Source organism: Narcine bancroftii, chromosome 9 (genome assembly GCF_036971445.1).
Source record: "Narcine bancroftii isolate sNarBan1 chromosome 9, sNarBan1.hap1, whole genome shotgun sequence".
In the NCBI taxonomy this organism is placed as follows: Eukaryota; Metazoa; Chordata; class Chondrichthyes; order Torpediniformes; family Narcinidae; genus Narcine; species Narcine bancroftii.
This window is the reverse complement of record NC_091477.1, coordinates 122,914,119-122,936,098: the sequence shown is the minus strand read 5'-3', so window position 1 is coordinate 122,936,098 and position 21,980 is coordinate 122,914,119. Positions and strand designations below refer to the sequence as shown.

Genomic DNA, 21,980 nt, shown 5'->3' with positions numbered 1-21,980 from the left:
AATACTTGGGCCACATAACTAGGAAGGACCACTGCTACATTTGGAGTGTGACTTGCAGGTTGAGATGGTTCCCATGCACTGGAGCTCTTGTCCATCTTGAGGAGCCCCTGGGTTTGGGAGGTAGCCTGGATGAGGAGCCTCCACATTGTGAAGATAGACCACACTGCAGACTTGGTGTGCAGGTGGCCAAGGGAATCAGAGAAGTTGCAATGCAGGAAACCATTCAGTGTCCCACCTTCCGAGAATGGGACCACAGCACTCCAGTCTGATCTAACTTCCCACATTAGCTCTGTAGTCCTGCAGGTTGCAGCTCTTCAAGGACACATGAGTTTGTTTCCATCGCTCCACCGGGCCATGAGCATCAGACTCTAGTAAAACTACCTCATTTACTTTCCAATCCAAATCTATTATCACTGTTCTTTTAACGACCCCACTATTTACTCATCTCGGCTTCTCATTGTTTAAACGGTCAATTAAAATCTTCCCTTAACCTTCCAGGGAAAAAGATTCAGCTCAACTAATCTCTCTGCAAGGCTATAATTTTTCAGTCACAGCAATGTCCTTGTTAAGCTCCTCTGCTGTCAATCAAGTTTCTTGTAACATGGTGAAGAGTTCTCAAGCTGTGCTGCAATGAGTCTGGGATGCACATCCTCCCTCCTCTGACGTTTGTGCTTTGGTGAATAGAGTCCCGAACGCTGCTTTAACCACTGACTTGCCTGTGGACGGATGTACAGTCCAATGTCCCTCTGCTCCCCCCCCCCAAACATTCACTGCACCTCCACAATTCCTGACAGCCACCAAACTGAAGGAATTTGGTCAATGGGCTGCCTTGTCCTGGAGGGAGACAAACTCCGGTGGTTGGAAATGTATACTTTCAGACAGGACTCTACTCCATCACGCATTTGATCTGTTTTCTCAGTGGTGGAAAATTAAAGTGTCGTGCAAGCTTGTCGTAGCTGCATTCTTACGCACACTTGAGTAGGTTGGTCAGGGGTAAGAAAAGCTCAGCCTCATTTGCTAAGAAATGGCAAGAGAAATTCACCATCCCTAGAAAACACCGAAATTGGCTGAACAAAACAGGTGTAGGAAAATCACAAATTTCCTTTGTATCTTCTGGAGAGATTTTGTCCTTTGTAACCTTGTGCCCTAAAAATTGAAGCTCAGTGGCAGCAAAAATGCATTAGTCAGATTGATTACAATGCCAAATTCATCAAGTGGCTGGAAAAATGTCATAAGATGGTTCTTGTGTTCCTCCCTTATTGGCGCTCGCCACAAGCGAATTCCGCATAAGTATGTAGACACAACAAGCTCCAACCCGATTTTGTGGACTCAATGTTTACGCAGCTGGCCCTGAGGATGCTGATGGTGGGCAATGCCACTGAAGATCAAGTTGAATTCTCTTGTTGGAGATTGCCATTTCTGGCACATTATGAGACTTATGTCTGCTTCACCATGTCTCAATATGACCGGATCTGTCTGCATGTAATCACATCTACACAGTGGCCTTCAGATGGATAGACGCCATTGGTGAAGTACTGGAAGAACATTGGGTCTTCAGCTCTCCTCTGGGAGTCTCCAGCAGTGGTGTTCTGGTGTTGGAATGATTAACCTCTAGCACTTCCTTTGTGTGATGTGACACCAACTTTCAGTGTTTTCCCCATCTAGTGATGGGGATTTGGATTGGAAAGTAAATGAGGTAGTGATGTTTCACTGGAACCTGATCACGTGTGGCCTTGATATTCACCTCATTCCTGGATTAGTCTGCTTGGATCAGTGATGCGGCCTGGATCGGAGTGCCCCTGACAAAACTTAAGCTGGCCATTACTGAGCAGGTTATTGGTGAGTAAGACCTGCTCAATAGCACTGCAGGCAAGATCTCTCATCAATCAAAGGTAATTGAGAGTGGAATTTTTCAATCATTAAATGAACTGGATTTTTGCAGTTTCTTGTGGATTTAGCGAGTTATTAGGTTGATGATAGGATTGTAACTGTGCTGGAACACATCTTGGTAAGGAGCACATGTCTTCAGTACTACAGTTGAGATGTCCTATTGCTTCCACTAATGTTTCTTGGCAGCGCTTGCAATGAATCCAAGAGACTGAATGGTTTGTGATGGAGAAGATTTCTACAGATCAACCCTCTGTCATTTCTTGAAGAATATGGTTAAATACAGGTCTTGTCTTCAGTACTCAGAAACTGAGCCCATTCATCACAGAGGATTCATACGTCCAAGGATACTTCTCCTGCCCACTGCTACTCAGAATTAGAAATGGTAGAACTGCAGAACTTTGATATGATTTTCCAAAATTCTATTGATTATGAAACAGTTCCTGCAGATTGGTGGGAGGCAAATGTAACACCCTATTTAAGGGAGAGAGTTGCTGGGAAAAGTATAACCGTAGTAGCATGAAATTACTGGAATCTACTTACATTTTTAAATTTAGATGTACAGCACGGTACAGGCCCTTTTGGCCCATGCTGCCCAATTACACCCAATTGACCTACCCCCCCCACCCCCCCACCGCCCCCAGTACGTTTCGAACAGTGGGAGGAAACAGGAGCCTCCAGGGAAAACCCACACAGACATGGGGAGAAAGAACCAACTCCTTACAGACAGTGCAGGATTCTAACCCAGTCCCGGCACCCAGTTGGTGCTGTAAAGACGTTGTGCTAACTGCTACGCCAACTGTGACTCTTATCCTTTATGAGGATATTCTATCGGATATGAAAACAGAGCAAGGCATTGGATAGAGTCAACTTGGCTTCATAAAAGGGGAACCTTTTGAGAATTCCGCTGGAGCTATTTGTTGATGAAACTGGTGGAATAAATATGGGAAGGCCACTGGATGTGTGCATTTATGTTTTAAGAAGGCCTTTGATAAAGTCCTAAATAAAAAGTCAGGGCAGGAACAATGTGAATTAGCAGGGAGAGTGTTACTCATGCCCATCAATCAATCTCAGTAACACCAAAAGATAAGTTACTGATGCAGTTTCCATTTGCTTCACCATTTTATTCCTCAGTCTTGCCAGCCTAGAGAGGCTTGATTTAAGAGAGGCTGGAACTTTACTCCCTGGAGAATAGGAGACTGGTTTACAGATGTTTATAAAATCATGAGAGACGTGGGTGAAGTGAATAATTGTAGCCTTTCCCCCTTACATCTGAACTGGCCACTCCTGACACAGACAATTAAAGCTGGTTATCCGAAACTGCTGAATTCAATATTGAATGCTGAGGTTTGCAACACAATGAACAGAAAACAAGGTGCTGTCTCGAGCTTGCGTTCCCCTTTGTTGGGAGTGTAGGAAGTTTGAATGAAAGACGAAGAAAGAGACAGGACTGGAAGGTCAGGGACTCCTTCTCAGACTGGACAGACAGTGGGTTTTGTTGGAGGTAGAAGAATGAATCAGGGAATCAAGGAAAGAATGGTGAAAGGGGAAAGGAACTTGTCTCAAGTTGCATTTCACTGAAGGTGGCAGAAATATTTTGAATGAAGAGGCTGATGTTAGGTTAAGTCAAGAAGAGCCCTATCCTTGCTCTGGGTGCAGGAAATGGGAAAGTGGTTGAGAGATCTATGAACAAATAGTGGAGGGGAAGGCCAAGGAAATAGGAAACATCTCAAACACTGGGGTTGATGAACTCTCTGTAAGACGAGGTAGGAGAGAACCAGAAAGAGTAGAAGGATAAAAAGGTATCCACACAGGAAAGAGGGTGGAAGGGAATGTAGTTACAATATCTGTGGGCGACTCTGTCTTCCTTATGGTAGACAAAGTTAAAGAATTTCATGCATGTGACATTCTAAACATAGTATTACATGACAATAATGGAACCTTTAGACTTCAGCTAGTGGACACAGGTAACTACCTGATGGAGAATCAGTGGGAGAAGGGAAGAGACAGTGACAGAATGTGAAAGTGAGAAATGGGTGGAATTTGGCAGGAAGGTGATATATTTGAGTTGTGTAATACAGGAAGCAAAATGTGTATAGTCATCAATGCACTAAAAAAAGGAATGAGAGCAGTTACTTGTGTAGAAATGAAACAAGGATTGTTCCACAAAACAGCAGGCACTGCTTGGACTCATGAAAGTTCATATAGCTACACCATGGATTTGGAGGAAGTGAGTAGAAGTTGTTTGATGCAGATGGTGGTGCAGGGGCACTAGTTTGGCTTCTGTTCAATGAGAAATGAAAGGCTGCGAGCCAGACTGGCATGGGACAGAGGTGCAAAGGGATCAGTCATCCAGTTAAAATGGGCCAGCTGGCACCGACAGACTTGGAAACTGGCAAAGTGAGCAATATGCCATTAAACATATGGGAAGGGGCTGGACGAGAGGAGAATCCAGGTATGAAGGTCTCTCTGCAGGACAAGAACTCTGAATCAGTGGCTTGTGAATCTGGAGGTAGAAGTAGGGTATGTAGTGAAGGGGAATGGAGGCTGAAGATCATCCAATGATTCAGGTCAATGACCATTGGAAGTGATTTCCCCAGAATACCAGCAACATAGTGGACATCTAGCTACCACCAGCAGCTCACGCTTCCTAATTTGAACCAACAAGCCAACACCCATCACACTGACTTAAGGGAAGCCTGATGAGGAATATAAATGAATGGATGGGGCTATCCTATCCTATTCTCATGTATAGATATACATGAGAACACTGACTATGTGTTTTTTTCACCACTGGCCCTTGAAGCATGTGAATTCCTCTTTGACTGTTTCTGTGCAATGAAACTCCCATCACATCACACACACAGACAAGTAGCAATCTCTGGATAATGAATGGCCTACCACCTCCTGAGATAAAACAACCAGTCATTCGCTGGGCAACATGTTTAAGTTCTTGCCACTCCAAAGCATATACCCATTTAGGAGAAGAAATTTACTGAGCTAAAATTTGAACATGATTAAAACTGAGCTCCTGGGTGCTCTGATGAATGAATGGTTTCCAAAATGTGATATGACAGTCTCTGAGGCCCTGCCCACAAGCAATTTCCTCCACAGATCCCCCAAGTGTATCAGCCCCTCCAGTGATAACAAGTGCTGGATTGTAATTTCATTTGCCCAAGGATAGACTGCCTAAATATAACCATCCCACAGGCTTTGGCTGAAGGAGGGCAAAGCATCCTTACCCTGGCTGGAAATTGTCCACACGTGTTCGAAGATGTACTTTCACCAGAACAGCAGCTGCAACCAAATTTCTACAGAAAAGATCTCTGGGCCAGTTCCCCAGAGAGGAGACACCAGCCTTAACACAGGGTACAGTTGCAGATTTATATCAGGGTCACTCCAAAGTCAAACTGATTGCCACTTACTCCAGAGGTGTTGTCATCCACCTCCAAGATCATAACTGCTGCAGCAAAACATCTCTCCTCTTGAAAACAGCCGACTCTCCAGCCTGAGAACCCAGAGAGCAAAGTTTTTCACTTTTTTCAGGCCATCTGCAGTATTTGCTACTAAAAGGAAAATCAAAATGCATCCACTGGAAATCTGCAACAGACAGTGCAGGAAATATTCTGCAGGTCAGGCAGTTGGTAAAAGAACCAGAGCTAATGTTTCAGGCTGAAGCACTGAGACAGAGCATCTAACCTGAAGCACTGGCTCGAATTACCAGTGCCTGCCCTGCTGAGTGTTCCCAGCATTTTGCCTTCTACACTAGCATTAGACTTGGGACTGCAAAGCCATCCATATATTCCTGAGTGCTTCTCACTACCGTCACATCCCTGGTGAAATCCCTCGACTGTGGCAGATCCCTCCTTGGACCAGTTGTACACCATCTCATGGACAGGAAGCCATCCGACAGATGATGGAATGAAGAAATTAGCATATGAGGAACTTTTTTCAGCTCTTGGACTGGACTCCTTGGAGTTTAGAAGAACGAGGGGGACCTCAGAGAAACATTTTGAATGTTGAAAGGCCTGGGCAGAGTAGATGTGGCAAAATTGTTTCTCATGATAGAGGAGTCAAAGACAAGAGGCCACAACTTCAGGATTGAAGGGCACCCATTTAAAACAGAGATGTGGAGCAATTTCTTTAGCCAGAGAGTTGTGAACCTCGAATAAGCTGCCACAGGTGTTGGTGGAAGCCAAATCATGGTGTGTATTTAAGGCAGAGATTAATAGATATCTGAATAGCCAGGGTATCACAGGGATATTTCACCACCCTCTACCCTTGGCCTCCAACTGCTCTTCAACGTTCAACTTTGCACATCACAACTGAACAATTTCAGATCCCCCACTTCCATCTTGTTTCTTGGTTTTCCATTTTACCCTCACGCCATCACCGACTCATCAATTCTGTCTTCCACCAGGTAACACATAACCCTTTTATCCTCCCTTCTCATCACCACCATCACAGCCTCTTCATGTATTTTATCTCCCAACATCTGACGAGACGCTTTGGGCTTCCATGGGTACAGTTACCTAAGCTGCCAAGTATCAACCATATTTGCCTATTCTGCTTTCTACTTTGTCTGAAGGTAAACTGGGCAGATTTTCCTTTAATTATTTTCCCCCCAAGAGCATATTTTTACAAAGTTGCTGCAAGTTTCAAAGAATTGCAGTGTCATGAAGAAAAGCTGAATACTGTGCTTTGCCCTAATTCTACAACTTAACATTTTAAAATGAGTGGTTTTTGTAACTTGTTTTTGACTGATGTTCACAATGTGCGACAGACATCTGCTGGAGGAACTCTGCGTTGAGCAGAATCAGTGAAAGAAAATGAATGGTCAATGTTATGGGCAGAAGCCTTCAAGAGTCTTGATTAAGGCTTCCCTCCAAAACAGGGACAATTATTTTTCTCCAGTGATGCTGCTCGTGTGTTGCTCCAGATTCCAGCATCTTCAATCTCCTGCGAGCAGTGTGTGCAGTCCATCAGATGTTTTAAGCAGTCGTCAATTTCAAAAATCATACAATCCAGAACTTGTGGACTGATATTGCCATGCACACTCAAATAGTAGCCCTGACATGCATTAGCATCTTTGACGAATAACAAAGACACTTGGAACAGGGAGAATTATATGGGCTCCCTAAACTTTCAAACAAGGGTTCTATTTTCTTTTAAACAAGTCTGCAGACATTGTGATTGTAGCTAACACAGAAAGCCCAGCGTAACCCGCTGAGCTTCTCAGCATTTTTTTATATTTTCTCTTTTCTAAATTGTCACGTGGACCGAGATTAAAGGCAAGTAAACCTATATTTCATTGTTACAAGTACTGCAAAAATAAAACATACGTGCACAGTATAGCAGTAACAGAGAAAAGTTCATTAATATAGGCAATGGCTGCAGTGAGAAAGGATGTGCAAGATCAATAGATCTTTTACAAGAAGTCAGTTCAAGAATCTGATAACAGTAGGACAGAAACCGACATTGAACAGATTTAACATAATTCCAACAAAACCATTTTTTTAAATTAAGAAACACCTCATTGGGAAACTGGGAATTACAATGGTCAAATTCTCGCATGAAATGGACTCATCACTGGATAACATCAACTCAGTCGGCCACCTTGCGACAAGTAAAAGTTCACAAGGATGGCAAAGATCGTGGAAGCGTTGGAAAGGACCTTCAAAGGTGAAACTTTGAGAGTACAGAGTTTGTATGTTCCTGTCAGGATTAAAGGCACGGTTAGCAGGCATCGGGAACCTTGGTTTTCAAGGAATACTGGGGATCTGGTTCGGAAGAGAGAGGTGTATAACAGGTAGAGGTACTTGAGGAGTATAAAAAATGCAAGAAAAACCTCAAGACAGAAATCAGAAAGGCTCAAACAAGGCATGAGGTGGCTTTGGCAGACAATGTGAAGAAAATCCTAAGAGTTTCTACAGGTATATTAAAAGCAAAAGGATAGTAAATACAAAATTGATCCCCTCGAAGATCAGAATGGTTGGCTTTGAATAGAGCCTAAGGAAATGGGGTAGATATTAATTTTTTTTTTTTTTTTTAATCAGTATTCACTCAGGAAACGGGCACAGAGTTGTGGGAAATAAGGAAAACAAGCAGTGAGGTCATGGAACCTGTACAGATTAAAGAGGAGAAAGAGCTTGTTGTCCTAAAGCAAATAAGGGTGGATAAATCCCTAGGTTCTGACAACATATTCCCACGGACCTTGAGGGAGGCTAATGTAAGAATTGTAGGGGCGCTGGCAGAACTATTTAAAATGTCCTTAGCCATATGTATGGTGCTGGAGGATTGGAGGGTAGATCACATTGTTCTGTTGTTTAAAAAAAGGATCCAAAGGTAACTCTGGAAATTATAGGCCGTTGAGCCGGACGGATGTCAGTAGTAGGTACATTATTGGAAGGTGTTCTAAAAGATCAGATATATAATTGCTCAGATAGCCAGAAACTGATTAGGGATAATCAACATGGCTCTGTGTGTGGTGGGTCGTGTTTAACGAATCTTGTAGTTTTTCAAGGAGGTTACCAGGAGAGTTGATGAAGGAAAAGCTGTAGATGTTGTCTACATGGACTTTTGAAAGGGACCCATATGGGAAGTTAGTCAGGAAAGTTCAGATCCTAGGTAGTCATGGTGAAGTAATGAACTAGATTCAACAATGGCTAGATGGAAAAAGCCAGAGAATAGTGATGGATGATTGCTTCTCAGTCTGGAGGCCTGTGACTAGTGGTGTGCCTCAGGAATCGGTGCTGGGACCATTGTTGTTTGTCATCTATATCAATCATCTGGATGATAATGTGGTAAATTGGATAAGCAAGTTTGCAGATGACAATAAGATTGGAGGCATTGTGGACAGCAAAGGTTTTCAAAGTTGGCAGAGGGATCTGGACCAGCTGAAAAAATAGGCTGAAAAATGTCAGATGGTGTTTAATGCTGACAAGTCTGGGGTGTTGCATTTTGAAAGGACATACACTCCTTAGTTGAGCACTAAGGAGTGAGGTAGAACAGAGGGATCTAGGAATACAGATACATGATTCCATGAAAGTGACGCTATAGGTGGCTGGGGTTGTAAAGAGAGCTTTTGGCATATTGGCCTTCATAAATCAAAGTATTGAGTGCAGGAGTTAGGATGTTATGGTAAAGTTGTACAAGACATTGGAGAGGCCAAATGTGGAGTATAGTGTGCAGTTCTGGTCACCTAACTACAGGAAAGATATCAATAAATTAGAAAGAGGGCAGAGAAGATTTACTAGGATGATCTCTGGTCTTCAGGAACTGAGTTACAGGGAAAGGTTAAACAGGTGAGGACTTTATTCCCTGGAGCATAGAAGAGTGTGAGGGGAGATTTGATAGAGGTATATAAAATTATGAAGGGTATAGATAGAGTAAATGCCGGTAGACATTTTCCACTGAGGTTAGGGAGATACAAACCAGAGATCATGGGTTAAGGGTGAAAAGGGAAAGGTTGAGGGAGGACATGAGGGGGAACTTCTTCATTCAGAGAGTGGTGGGAGTGTGGAGTGAGCTGCCCGCTGAGGTGGTGAATGGGGCTCAATTTTAACATTTAAGAAGAATTTGGAAAGGTATATGGATGGGAGAGGTATTGAGGGGTATGGACTGGGTGCAGTTCAGTGGGACGAGGCAACAAAAAAAATGGTTCGGCACAGACTAGAAGGGCCAAATTGGCCTGTTTCTGTGCTGTAATGTTCTATGGTTCTTAGGAAAGGTACAGAAGAGAATTCCCAGGATGTTGCCTGGATTAGAGAGTATGAGGTGAAAGGAGAGGTCAAACAAACTTTGGCCACTTTCTCTGGAGCAACAGAGGTGGAGGGGAAATGACAGGTTTATAAACTGAGATGCATTGATGAGATGAACATTCAGAATCTTTCTCACAGGATAAAAAGGTCACATACCAAAGGACATGCATTTGAGGTGAGGGGAGAAAGTTTAAAGGGGATATGAGGGCAAATAATTTTTTTCAAACACACAGAAAACATTGGGTGCCTGGAACGGGCTAGCAGGATTTATGGTGGAAGAACATAGAAGTTACATCCAAGAGGCTTCCCGATAAACACACATATGTGCAGGAAAATGCAGGAGCGGTTGCAGGCTCTGCAGAAGAAGAGGACTGGTGCAGGGCATCAGAAAATGGTGAGAACAACCCCCCCCCTCCTCCCCACCCCCCAGTTTGAGAAGAAGCAGAGGAGACACTATAGCACAGTGACTGCGGTGGAAGACCAGCGAAAGCCTCTGAGGGCGGCTTGTTTCCGACTCGAAGGGAGGAACCCACGCAGGCAGTGGGCTGCTGGAGACTTGCGGTCACAGGATTCACACCAGGCTGCAAACCCCTGACTGGCGAAGACTTGAAGGGGTACCAGATATCGGAACAGAGATGCCTAGGGCATTTATCGTGTGTCAGAGGCTTGGATCTGGACCTCAGGCGGCCGATGGTTTGGACTGGACTCTGTGCAACTGCAGAGGATGCAGGAGCACTCGAAGCAAATCCACCGAGACTCAGTGACAATAAGGGGACTCTCTTTTGCTTCTCTTTCTCTGACTGTAAGGGGCACTGGGAACTTTCTGCTGATATCAAATCTTTGTCTGCCTTACACTAGACTAAATGCAGATTTGTGTAATTACATCTCTTTTATTACACGACAATAAAAGAGTCTTACAATAGAGGGATATGTGTCATGTGCGTGCAGTTTTGGTTCAAATTGAACATTACATTCAGCGCAGACAGGAAGATCCTATTTCTGTCCTGTACTGTCCCATGGACTACGCAAGGAACTCGTGGCACAGACAGGCCCAGCCTGGGTAAAAACTGCATGCTTCATTCCTGAAACCATTTTGGAGCATCTTTACAAGTTGTGGTTTCCAACAGACTTATTTTTGTATGCAAACCATTCATTTTGGAATGTGCTGTGCAATACTGCAATGCAGTGCCTTCATGGTACTTACTCTCCTGCTCCTGGAGATTGTGGGCCAGGCTGTGATCCTCACGAACTGCAAACTGACGACATACTGAAAGAGAAGATAAATGGTGAAACTCCAGCCCCTCACACACACACAAGCTCAGCAACTTTGAGTGACGATGGATGTTTTACAACTGCCTGCAGCCCAGACTCAGCAGCTGGGTTCCTGAAGTGAGAAAAGTGAAACACAGTTGGCACAACACTGTTATAAGCGCCAGCAACCCAGGTTCAAATCCCGTGCTGTCTGTAAGGAGTTTGTACGTTCTCTCCTCGTCTGCGTGGGTTTCCTCCAAGTGCTCCAGTTTCCTCCCACCCTTCAAAACGTACCAGGATTGAAAGTTAATTGGGCAGCATGGGCTTGTCAGCCAGAAGGGTCTGGTCCCATACTGCATGGCTAAATTTAATTTAAATTCAAAAGTCTGCAGATGCTGTGATTGTAAAAACACAAATGCTGGAAGAACATCTTCACTAGGTTTACCTCCCGTATTCAGAGGGAGAAAATTTATTCGTCACAGAGTTGTTACCAACACCAGTTGCACAACACTCTTAACCCAGACAGGGTCTCGCCTCCCCACTCTTACCCTCCTATCCACACCAAATTAGGGCCTCTTGCCTGTTCTCCTCTCCCTGCCCTTTCTTCCCTCTTCCTGCCGCCTTTCTATTCAGATGCCTGCCTGCTTTTTTGCTCATGCCTTGAAGAAGGGCCTTGGCCTGAAATGTTGATTCTATATCTTTATCTCCCACGGACACTGTTAGACCTGATGAGTTCCTCCAGCATTTACTGTATTTTTCCTGAAATGAGAAGTCTGGGTTGTCTTATGTAGGAATTGAACAAGATGGGTTTATATTCTATGGCATTACAGGAATCCTCAGAAATGTAAAATTCTGTAAAGGGCTGATCAGGTGAATGTTGAGGATTTCTCATGGTGGAAAGTTGAGAACCAAACCAGTGGTCAGTTGATGTCAGGTCAAGAAATCACTGTCACCAATGGATTCCCAATTGATCCGATTCCTTGATAAAGGCCTCAAGCCTGAAACATTGGTTCTGCATCTTTATCTGTGAATATAAAGTACTGTTTCTCTAGCATTATGCTTTACACGGCTTTCCAATTCTTGGAAAAGATTCCAGACAATACATGCTAATAGTTTGACTGAGTTCAATAGCTTTGCAAAGTGTGAAGAATTGAAGGAACTCAACAAAACAGGAACCTGGTTAAAAGATCAATTAGGATTGTATTAGACTTTGAATGTGTGGTGCATCACTGCACACACAATAGTAATTGAACAAAACTGCTCAGCTCCAACCAGTTCTTTGCCATTTTCTAATGGCCTGTATTCAGGTGTTTGTACATAAAGGGTTGCATGAAAGATTTGAATGTCAAGTGGCCAATGTATACCAACACCAATTAGCCTGATCTTAACACTCCTTTACCGAACTTGCCAGATTTAATAACTGCCAGAAAATGAGGAAGCATACAGGAGGGAGGACGATCACAACCTTGCACTCAACGTTAGCAAAGCCAAGGATTGTGGACTTCAAAAGGAAGTCAGGGGAACAGGACCCAGTCCTCATCGAGGGGTCAATAGCAGAGAGGGTCAAGAACTCAAATTTCTGGTGTCAACATCTTCAAGGATCTGTCCTGGAGCCTCCATGATGATTCAATCATAAAGAAGGATCAGCAGTGGCTATACTCTGTGAAGTGTCTGAAGAGATTCGGTATATCACTGAAGACGCTCGTAAACTTCTACAGGTGGACTGTGGAGAGCATTCTGACTGGTTGCATCACTGCCTCATACGGAAGCACCAACGCACAGGACAAGAATAAGCTCCAGAGGGTTGTTAACTCGGCCTGTGACATCACAGGCACCAGACTTCACTTCATTGAGGACATCTACATGAGGCGGTGTCTTAAAAAAGCAGCCTCTATCATCAAGGACCCTCACCTCCCAGTCCATGCTCTCTTCAATCTACTACCATCAGGAAGGAGGTACAGGAGCCTAAAGACGAGCATTCAGCGGCACAAGGAGAGCTTATTCCCCGCTGCCATCAGATTCCTGAATGATCAATGAACCAAAGACACTGCCTTACAAACTTGTTCCATCTAAAGTGCACTTACTGGCACAAAGGAATCGGCATTCTGCTCATTGTAGCCAAATCTCACCATTCCTATTCCCTGTGTATTCTACATTCATTCACTTGCTTGTGGCAAACTCAATTATTGTGACGCAGATACTGCTGTTCTACTTACACCACCATCTCTGGCTCGAAGGAGTGACTCTTTTGGAGCGCAAGGTTGCCGTAGGGGTTAGTGCAATACTGTTACAACGCCAGCGACCCGGGTTCAATTCTGCCTGTCTGTAAGGAGTTCGTACATTCTCCCTGTGTTTGTGTGGGTTTTCCCCTTGTGCTCCGGTTGTCTCCCACCCTTCAAAATGTTCCAGGGGTTGCAGGTCAATTGGGTGTAATTGGGCAGCATGGGCTCGTGGGCCAGAAGGGCCTGTTACCAAGATGCATGTCTAAACCTTTAAAAAAATTAAGAATGGAGTCTAATCACCTCAGAGAAAGCAAGGTTGTAATTTCACTGGATTTTTGGTGGGAGGTCATTGGGTTGAAAATGTATTAAAATTTGTACAAAGTTCAAGCTCTATTTCCATTCCAGTCATTGGGAATAAACCACTGTGACCTGAAACCTTCGACAGTGATGTCATCTCACCTCAATAGCTGAAAATGTCACCCCTTGGTAAAGTCTAGGGGGAAGGAATCCAATTTTCTTTAATGCTCAAATCCTATAAACCTCCTACACGGCAGCAGAAGGATCAACGCCCAGTGGACACAGAATTAAGCCAACTGGATAGCAAATCAGAATGAAGACTTCTCTTCTATGGAGTTTGTGGCGATCATGAAAATACTGGCAAGAAGAGTGTTCACAAATAAACCACTGAACCATCAGAAAAGGCCAAACATATTGCAGCTGAAGAATGAGCATAATGGGCCAAGTGCAGTGGTTCTCAATCTTTCTGAGTAATCCTTTAGTAACCACAGAGCACCTAGGGCATAGGATGGGAGAGGAGCTCCGTGGTTAGTAAGGGATTACTTATGGTGGTGAGGGGAAAAGAGGTGCTGGGCTAGTGGGATCAGAGTTTACCTACATGACCTCCAGCTGCACTCCTAACATAGCTTGATCATATTTCCCCACTGGCTGCACACAACCACGATGCTATGGGGAAGGAGTTCTGGAAAGCTTGATACAAAGTGAGAAGGAGTGCAGGAAGCAGAGCACAGCTGCAGTAGCTCCTCATCCTGGCTGGGAAAGTCAGATAACACAGCACATAATGGAAATACAAGATTCCCTTGAGAAAAGTCTGGTGGGGAGAAGGATGGACACTGGTTTGATATGTGTATCAAAGGAGAGACATTTGTCTCCTCACATCCAGTGTGTGATGTTTTTAAATTTAAAAAAAACAACCTAAGTTTTTCTGAAATCCTGGTAAATCTTTTCAGTACCCTTTCAAAAGCCTCCACACCCTTCCTGTAATGGGGTGACCAGAATTACACACAGTAATTCCATTCCAGTTTGCCTATCAACCAAACCGACCACAGTCGACGCAATAACCCTGTCCATCCACCCTGTCCTGATCCACCTGGAGAGCAGTGCTCATATGTTGTTTATTGACCTGCTCAGTGTTCAACACAATCTTAGGTCAGAGGCTGGTGGATAAACTGTCCTCGCTTGGACTCAGTACCCCTCTCTGAAACTGGGTCCAGAACTTCTCGTCTGAAAGACCAGTCTGTCCAGATTAGCAGCAAAACCTTAAGTCTCATCCCACAGAGCACTGGCAGACCTCAAGACCTCATGTCTGTTGCAGGGAGCGGTGCTTAAAGAGGGCTCAGAGAATCATTGAGGATCTTTACCATCCAGGCTGCAGTATCTTTGAGACACAACCTTCAAAGAAGAGGAACAAAAACATAAAATCCAGCACTGGGAAACAGCTTCTTCCTCCAGACAGTGAGGCTATTGAACAATCCTAGAAACCTGTCAATTATTTTTATGTATATTTATTTTGGATCGTTATGTAATACCCCTGAGCATTAAGCCCTCCAAAAGGTAGTGGGCACAGCCCAGGACATCACAGGCAGAACCCTCCCCACCATCGATAACATCTATGGAGAACACTACCGTCAGAGAGCAGCAGCAATCGTCAAGGACCCAGCACACGCTCTGTTCTCGCTGCTGCCATCAGGAAAGAGGTCTCGGTGCCACAAGACTCGCATCCCCAGGTTCAGGACCAGCTGCTCCCCCTCCACCATCAGACTCCTCATTGACAAACTCAAACAGGGCTCATTTAAGGACTCTCACTTGTGGACTATATTTTCTTTTTGTTTTTCTGCATTGCACAGCTTGTTTACACTCATTATCTGTTTATAGTCCTTTGTTTGTCTACATGTTAATGCTGTGTAGTTTACTTTTTCCCCTACCAATTAGTGGTAATTCTACCTGGCCCACAGCAAAAAGGATTCTCAGGGTTGTACATGATGTCATGTAGGTACTCTGACAATAAATCTGAAATATGGGGGGAGGTGTGTGTGTGTGTGTGTGTGTGTGTGTGTGTGTGTGTGTGTGTGTGTGTGTGTGTGTGTGTGTGTGTGTGTGTGTGTGTGTGTGTGTGTGTACGCGCGCGCACACTATGCTCTGGAGATGCTCTGTTTCATCGGTTTGTACATGTTCAATCAGATGACAATAATCTTGAACTTGAAATACTCAGGGAGCACCCTAATTAAAGATTTATAATCACTGCCCACATGCCTTCCCTACATTTGTACGCAATACCCCTCCCGAAGTTACCATAGGCAAAAATTTGCTCCTCCCTGTTTACAAATAAAGCACATTCAAAGTCAGGGGAAGGAGGAGGGATAAATCAACCACTTGCCTCCACAGATACTGCTGAATCACCGAGTTCCTGGCAGCAGATCGCTCTTTTACTCCAGATCCCAGCATCTGCAGTCTCACATCCCCAGGGTTATGGAACCAGTCTTGTTAACAGGACCCCATTTAAAGAAAAACAACACCTTTTACAACTGCTCAGCTCCGTGTGAGTCAGTAGCTGTGGGTTCACACCTAAAACCAGAACTTCACATCATTCTCCACCCCCCGCCCTTACAGTAAATGTCTGAGATACACAGTGCTGGAGCAGCCATTAATCCAAGACCAGAGCTATCTGGTAAAATGGATATTAAAGGGATTTTGACCAGCAACCTGCTCTAGAGTTCATCTCCAGACCTAGTCCAAGTAGTTCTTTTACTAATTTACCTTTGCTGCGAAGACAGTCATTGTTAAGTCATGATTTTAGGCAGAAATAGACAGATATTTGAACTACAAAGGGTGTGAGGATATGTGGAGAGTGGGAAGGAAGGCAGAGGCCAAGATTGGATCAGTCAGAGCCATAGATTTGCAGCCCAGAAACAGGTCCTTTGGCCAACTTATCCAAGTACAGCAGTTCCCCAAAGGTGTTCATCCCATATCCCTCTAAACGTGGTTATGTTGAATTTTGGAGCAGACTTGATGGGCTGAGTGGCCTCCTGCTCTGACGTCTTTTGAAAACATTGTGCAAAAATGGCAGCACTGCCAAAGCTGCCGCTGGTGTGGACCCACAGGGAGCGGAGATACGGCACTGCTCTGGAGGGTTCAACCCCACCCTGGTCCAAATGGCAGCAGATCCGTGCATGAGTTAAAGGGCCTGTTTGAGAACATTTTTAACTAAAATCCTGTAACTGCAGGGTTTGTGCCCAAGTTGGCAGCGCCTGTGGTTGGCAGCAGCCTTGAGGGGTTGAAGACTCCAGGGGAGCAGTGGACCAACACAAGACAACAGAAATGAGGAGACAAGGAGAAACCTCCCCACCACCACTACTGTTGAAGAAGCAAAGGAGACAACCCTGCAGGACAATGGCCATGGCAGTGAACCAGCAAGGGGCTCAGGGACCCACACAGGCCGTTTGCAGACCTTCAATGGCTGCAGGCTGTTGGACACTGGCTCTTGGGAACCAGATGTCAGAACCAGGATTCGAGAGGGTGCCAAGAACCAGAAGGGCTCCCAAAGGACCTCGGGCACTGAAGGATTCCTGATCGTGTCGGAGGTTTGGATCTGGGGCTTGGATGGCTGATGCATCGAACAGAAGTCTGTGCGGCTGCAGAGGCTGTGGGAGCACTGGAAGCAAATCCACGGACACTCAGTGTCTCTGAAGGGACTCTCTTTTGCTTCTTTCTCTCATAGGGGTGCCCAGTGACACTAATGGTGACTCTATGCCTTAGGGTAGGCAGAGGTAATTTTGTGTAACATTTCCTGACTAAAGGAATCTTGAACCTTAACAACATTGCTGTTTTTCTGACTCAACAAGTGATCATGCTTCAAAGCATTGTTTCCTTGACCCACCAATCGCTGGTACCAGCACGGGTTTGACCAAAATGTACTGTAATAGATTTAACCACAATGGGCACCAGTAACTGAAACACAGAAATATGGATAAACATCAAGGATCCACAGTAAGCAGAGAGGAGGTGACATTGGAAAGAACCAAGTGGTACAATTACCAATTGGGCAAATCCAGAATTGTACAGTTTTAAAAATCAGAGCTCGGCTATTCGAGGGTGAAAGCATCTTCAGGACCTTCTCGTTCTAAAATTACAGCTGGGCTGATTCTGACTGAACCTCAGCCAGGCAGGCCGCCTCAAGTACAGGGAACATGAATGTTAACAGACTGAATCCATCCACTTTGTGGCTTTCTAGAAGAAAATGTTTACAAGTTCTTCCCCAGAAGATCCCCAGCACATCCAAGCCACAATGTTTCTGGAAATGATTCAAGTTTTAACTGTGAGCCACATCATCAAATGCGTGGCTGGGCACTTTCCAACAGGCTGCTGACTGGAATCAGGCTTCAATGGCATTTTGCCAAACAGATGTCAGGAACTTTCACTCTCCATGGGAAAGGTAGCCAGTAACATCATCCAAAGTTTACTGTCACGTAATAATACATTAAAAATGAAACATACTTTAAGTCAAACTAAAAAGTTTGCAGACACTGTGGTTGAAGTAAAAACACAAAGCTGGAGAAATTCAGCAGGTCCAAGTGTACTTTATACAGCAAAACTAAAGATACATAACTGACATTTTGTGTCATAAGGCAGAGTCGCCGTGAGCATTGCCCGACGTCTCAAACAATAGGAGAAAGAGAAACAAGAGTCCCTTCAGAAACACTGAGCATCCGTGGATTTGCCTCCAGCGCTCCTGCACCCTCTGGAGCCGCACAGACTCCTGTTCAAACCATCGGCAACCTGAGCTCCAGATCCAAACCTCCGACATGATCAGGAAATGCTGAACTGGTTACGGAGAGTGCCCTGATCCACAAAGCAGTTGATCAGGTGACTGTGTGCAAGGTGAGGAATCTAAACCTTTTTACACTGCAATGGCCAGCATGGAAATCACACACACACACACACACACACACACACACACACACACACACACACACACACACACACACACACACACACACACACACACACACACACACAGAAACTACTGTGACAGCCATGAGCACATTTCTTCAACAGCATTGAAGAACTTATCAAATTCCCTGCAGCACAACATGGAATGATTCGTGTGGTTGTGAACCCAATGCACTGTTAAATTTCAGTGCTAATTTTAACCGTCAGATTATTATAATCAGCTGTGAAAGACAAGCATTTAGTGTTATATAGTACTGCACAGCAAAAGGCCCTTCTGCCCACCACATCAATGCCAGCCATCACTACACATCTATAGGTTCCCATTCACCAGCAGGTGGCCTGCACCCTTCCCTGCCTCCAGTTCAAGTTCATCAACTGACTGCACATATATAACCAGACAAACCCTCGTTTCTATAGACTACAGCGCACACAGATACATACACACAATACATAATAATCACATATATACATAGAGGCAATTTAAAATAAATAGAAATATTTTGGGATGATGTACTCAGTTACAGGATACTCTTCATCGATCTCACAGCCTGCAGGAAGAAGCTATTCCCAGCCTGGAGGTTCTGATTTTGATGCTCCTGCCCCTCTTTGATGATGGTAAATTAAATTTTTTAAAATTTAGACATACAGCACAGTAAAGGCCAATTTGGCCCTATGAGTCCATGCCACCCAATCCACACCCCATTAACCTACGTTTTGAAGGGTGGGAGGAAACTAAAGCCCCTGGAGAAAATCCATGCAGACACAGGGAGAAAGTACAAACTCCTTACAGACAGCACAGGATTCAAACCACAGTCTGGTCCCAATCTCTGGTGCTTTAAAGGCGAACCATTACGCCAACCATGCTGCCAAGCAGGTTAAAGATACCGTGCACTGGATGGTAGGGTTCCTCAATAACTCGGAGCTTTATTTTAGCAAAATTTCCAGTAAATGTCTTCAATCGAAGAAAGGGAGACCGTGATTTTCTGGGTAACTTAGATGATCCTCTGTACTGACTTCCAGTCCAATGCTTTGCAGCTCCCATCCCACACAATAATGCAGCTGGACAGGATGCTCTCAATTGTGCTCGGGTAAATGATTGTCAAGATGGGGGCCTGGTAGTCTTGCCATCCTCGACCTCCTTAGGAAGTGTAGGCGTCACTGTGCCTTCCTGACTACGGAGGAGGTGATCATTCCTTGTATTCACACCAAGGAAGTGTGTGCTCTGCACAACAGAGCCACTGATATGTAATGGAGAATGGTCGACCTACATTCTCCTGAAGTTCACAATCATCTCCTTTGCCTTGTCCACATTATGACTCAGGTTGTAGTTTTCACACTATTTTACAAGCTCCCAGCCTCCTCTCTGTGAGCCAACTCACTGTTGCCGATAAAGCCAACTACGTTGCATCATCTACAAACTTGGTGATTCCCTTTGAATCGAACCTGGCAGTGCAGTCAGGAGTCAGCAGTGGTAGACTGACCACACTGCCCAGAGGTGTGGCAGTGCTCAGTGCGGTGGGTCGATGTTTTGCTACCAATCTGGATTGACTGTGGTCTTTCAATCAAAAGTCCAGCATCCAGTAACAGAGAAGGGCACTGAGTCCCAGTGAGGACAGTTTGTCCACCAGCCTCCAAAGTATGATCATGTTGAACATCGAGCTGCAGTTGATGAACAACAGCTAAGTGGGTCAGAATGGAATGGAGCGTCAAGGCTATTGAACCAGTTTGGACGGTAAGCACACTGGAGTGGGTCCAAAGTCGCTGGAAACTGCAAGCATTCCATTACCAGTGACTCAAAACACCATGATTGAAGAGGCCAGAGCCACTGGCCAGCAATCATTTAGACCAGTTACTGTCACTCTCTCAGGCGCTGGGATGACGGTCGCTGCCTGGAAACCTGCAGGGACAGTGGACAGCTGCAGCGTGATGTTGCAGATTAGGACCTCTTTCAACTGGGCCGCACAGTCCCTCAGCAGCCAACCAGGCTTGTTGTCTGGTCCCACTACTTTGATTCCCAGATAGGATCCTCCTCAACTCTGTCAGGGCTCAGTGTGTTCCACATTCCAACCATCTTTTGGGTGAAAGATTTCTCCTCAGATGCCCATTAAACATTAACTACATCCCAAACTAAAACCCTCTACTTTTAAATACCCCTGCAATGGAGAACATCTACTACTGTCTCCACTACAGACCACAAGATATAGTAGTAGGCAATTCGGCCCATCAAGTCTGCTCTGCCATTCCATCATGAGTTGATCCATTCTCCCACTCAGCCCCACTCCCTTCCTTCTTCCCCTTAACCTTTGACACCCTGACTATTCACATACCTATCAATCTCTGCCTTAAACACACCCAGTGACCTGAACATCACTTTGATGAAAGTCCTGGTGAAGTACTATCTATTATTTCATTCTCCATTCGTAAAGGATTCATTTGTCTTTGAAGTGATGGAATTTAGATTCACTGGACTGACACACAGAATAACAAAGTTGCTCCAAGGTGAGACTAGAAATAATGGGTCGATGATAACTGAAGTCTAGAAGGACCAGAGATGAATCGATTTAATGTACATCAGGGCATTAATCCTGGTTCGAGGAGTGTGGAATGAAGTAATAATTGAGGTGCTGGCGTAGTGAAGCTGCAACACATACATACTGCACAGCAAATATGGCATGCAGCAGACAGATCCAAGCAGTCTCTCATCCATTTGATGACATCCAACTGACCCTTCGCTATAGGTCTACCTGGACTGCTCGCAAAACAACTTTCTTTTTGCACCTTAGTACTGTGACAATAATTTTTTTATATATACCATTTCGACATTCAACGTGGTCACAGGCCCTTCCATCCCTCGAGCCTGTGCCAACAAAATACCCCAATTAACCTACTAACCCCGTTCATCTGCGAAGGGTGAGAGGAAACCGGAACACCCAGAGGAAACTCACACAGGTAGAACATACAAACTCCTCACAGTCAGCACTGGATTCAAACCCAGCTCGCTGGCACTGTAATAGCGTTGTGTTGCCTGGCAAACCCGAGCATCAGTCCTGCCACATCACGCCATGAAAACAGCTAAAAGGTGGTGGCTCCAAGAACGCATGAGTGCGGGAGGCAAACATAACCATTTATATCTAGTTAGAGCAAACTACTGAAGGGACCACACATCTTGGCTTCCTTCCGACATCACCACCACCTCAGAAGCGAATCTTCAGCCTATTCGATTCACAGCATCAAGAGCCGAGTTGAGGACAACAAAAACAGCAGGGGCTCTGGGATCAGACAGCACCTAGACGCAACTCCAGGAACATTGGACTCAAGTCAGGTTACTCCAGCAAGGTTCAGCACTGGCTCAACAACATAGAAAATTGATCAGTCTAGCTAAATACCAGTCTACTCTTCACTCTAAGCAGAATGACAACGTTCTGTTGATAGCCACACTAACTCACCAATCTCTAGTTTGGGTTTCTCCACCCCCTTTGCTCCTTATCACAAACTCGGTCCAAACAAAGACCAAAGAGCACAATTCTACGTGTGGAGAAATCAAAGTGTGGAGAGAAGAACATCTTCACTAGGTTTATCTCCTCTACTGAGGGGCAGAAAATGTATTTGTCAC

At 44.8% G+C, this 21,980-nt stretch overlaps 1 protein-coding gene across 3 annotated transcripts in view; it reads right to left on the bottom strand.

Annotated features, from left to right (window-relative positions):
- The window catches only part of ccdc50a (coiled-coil domain containing 50a), an 80,842-nt gene that overhangs the window by 45,596 nt on the left and 13,266 nt on the right, over positions 1-21,980 (bottom strand). For all 3 annotated transcript variants that reach the window (XM_069897639.1, XM_069897641.1, XM_069897640.1), the window contains exon 2: positions 10,852-10,914. In XM_069897639.1, coding sequence (XP_069753740.1) covers positions 10,852-10,914 — 63 coding nt within the window. The remainder of the gene's footprint in view (positions 1-10,851; positions 10,915-21,980) is intronic.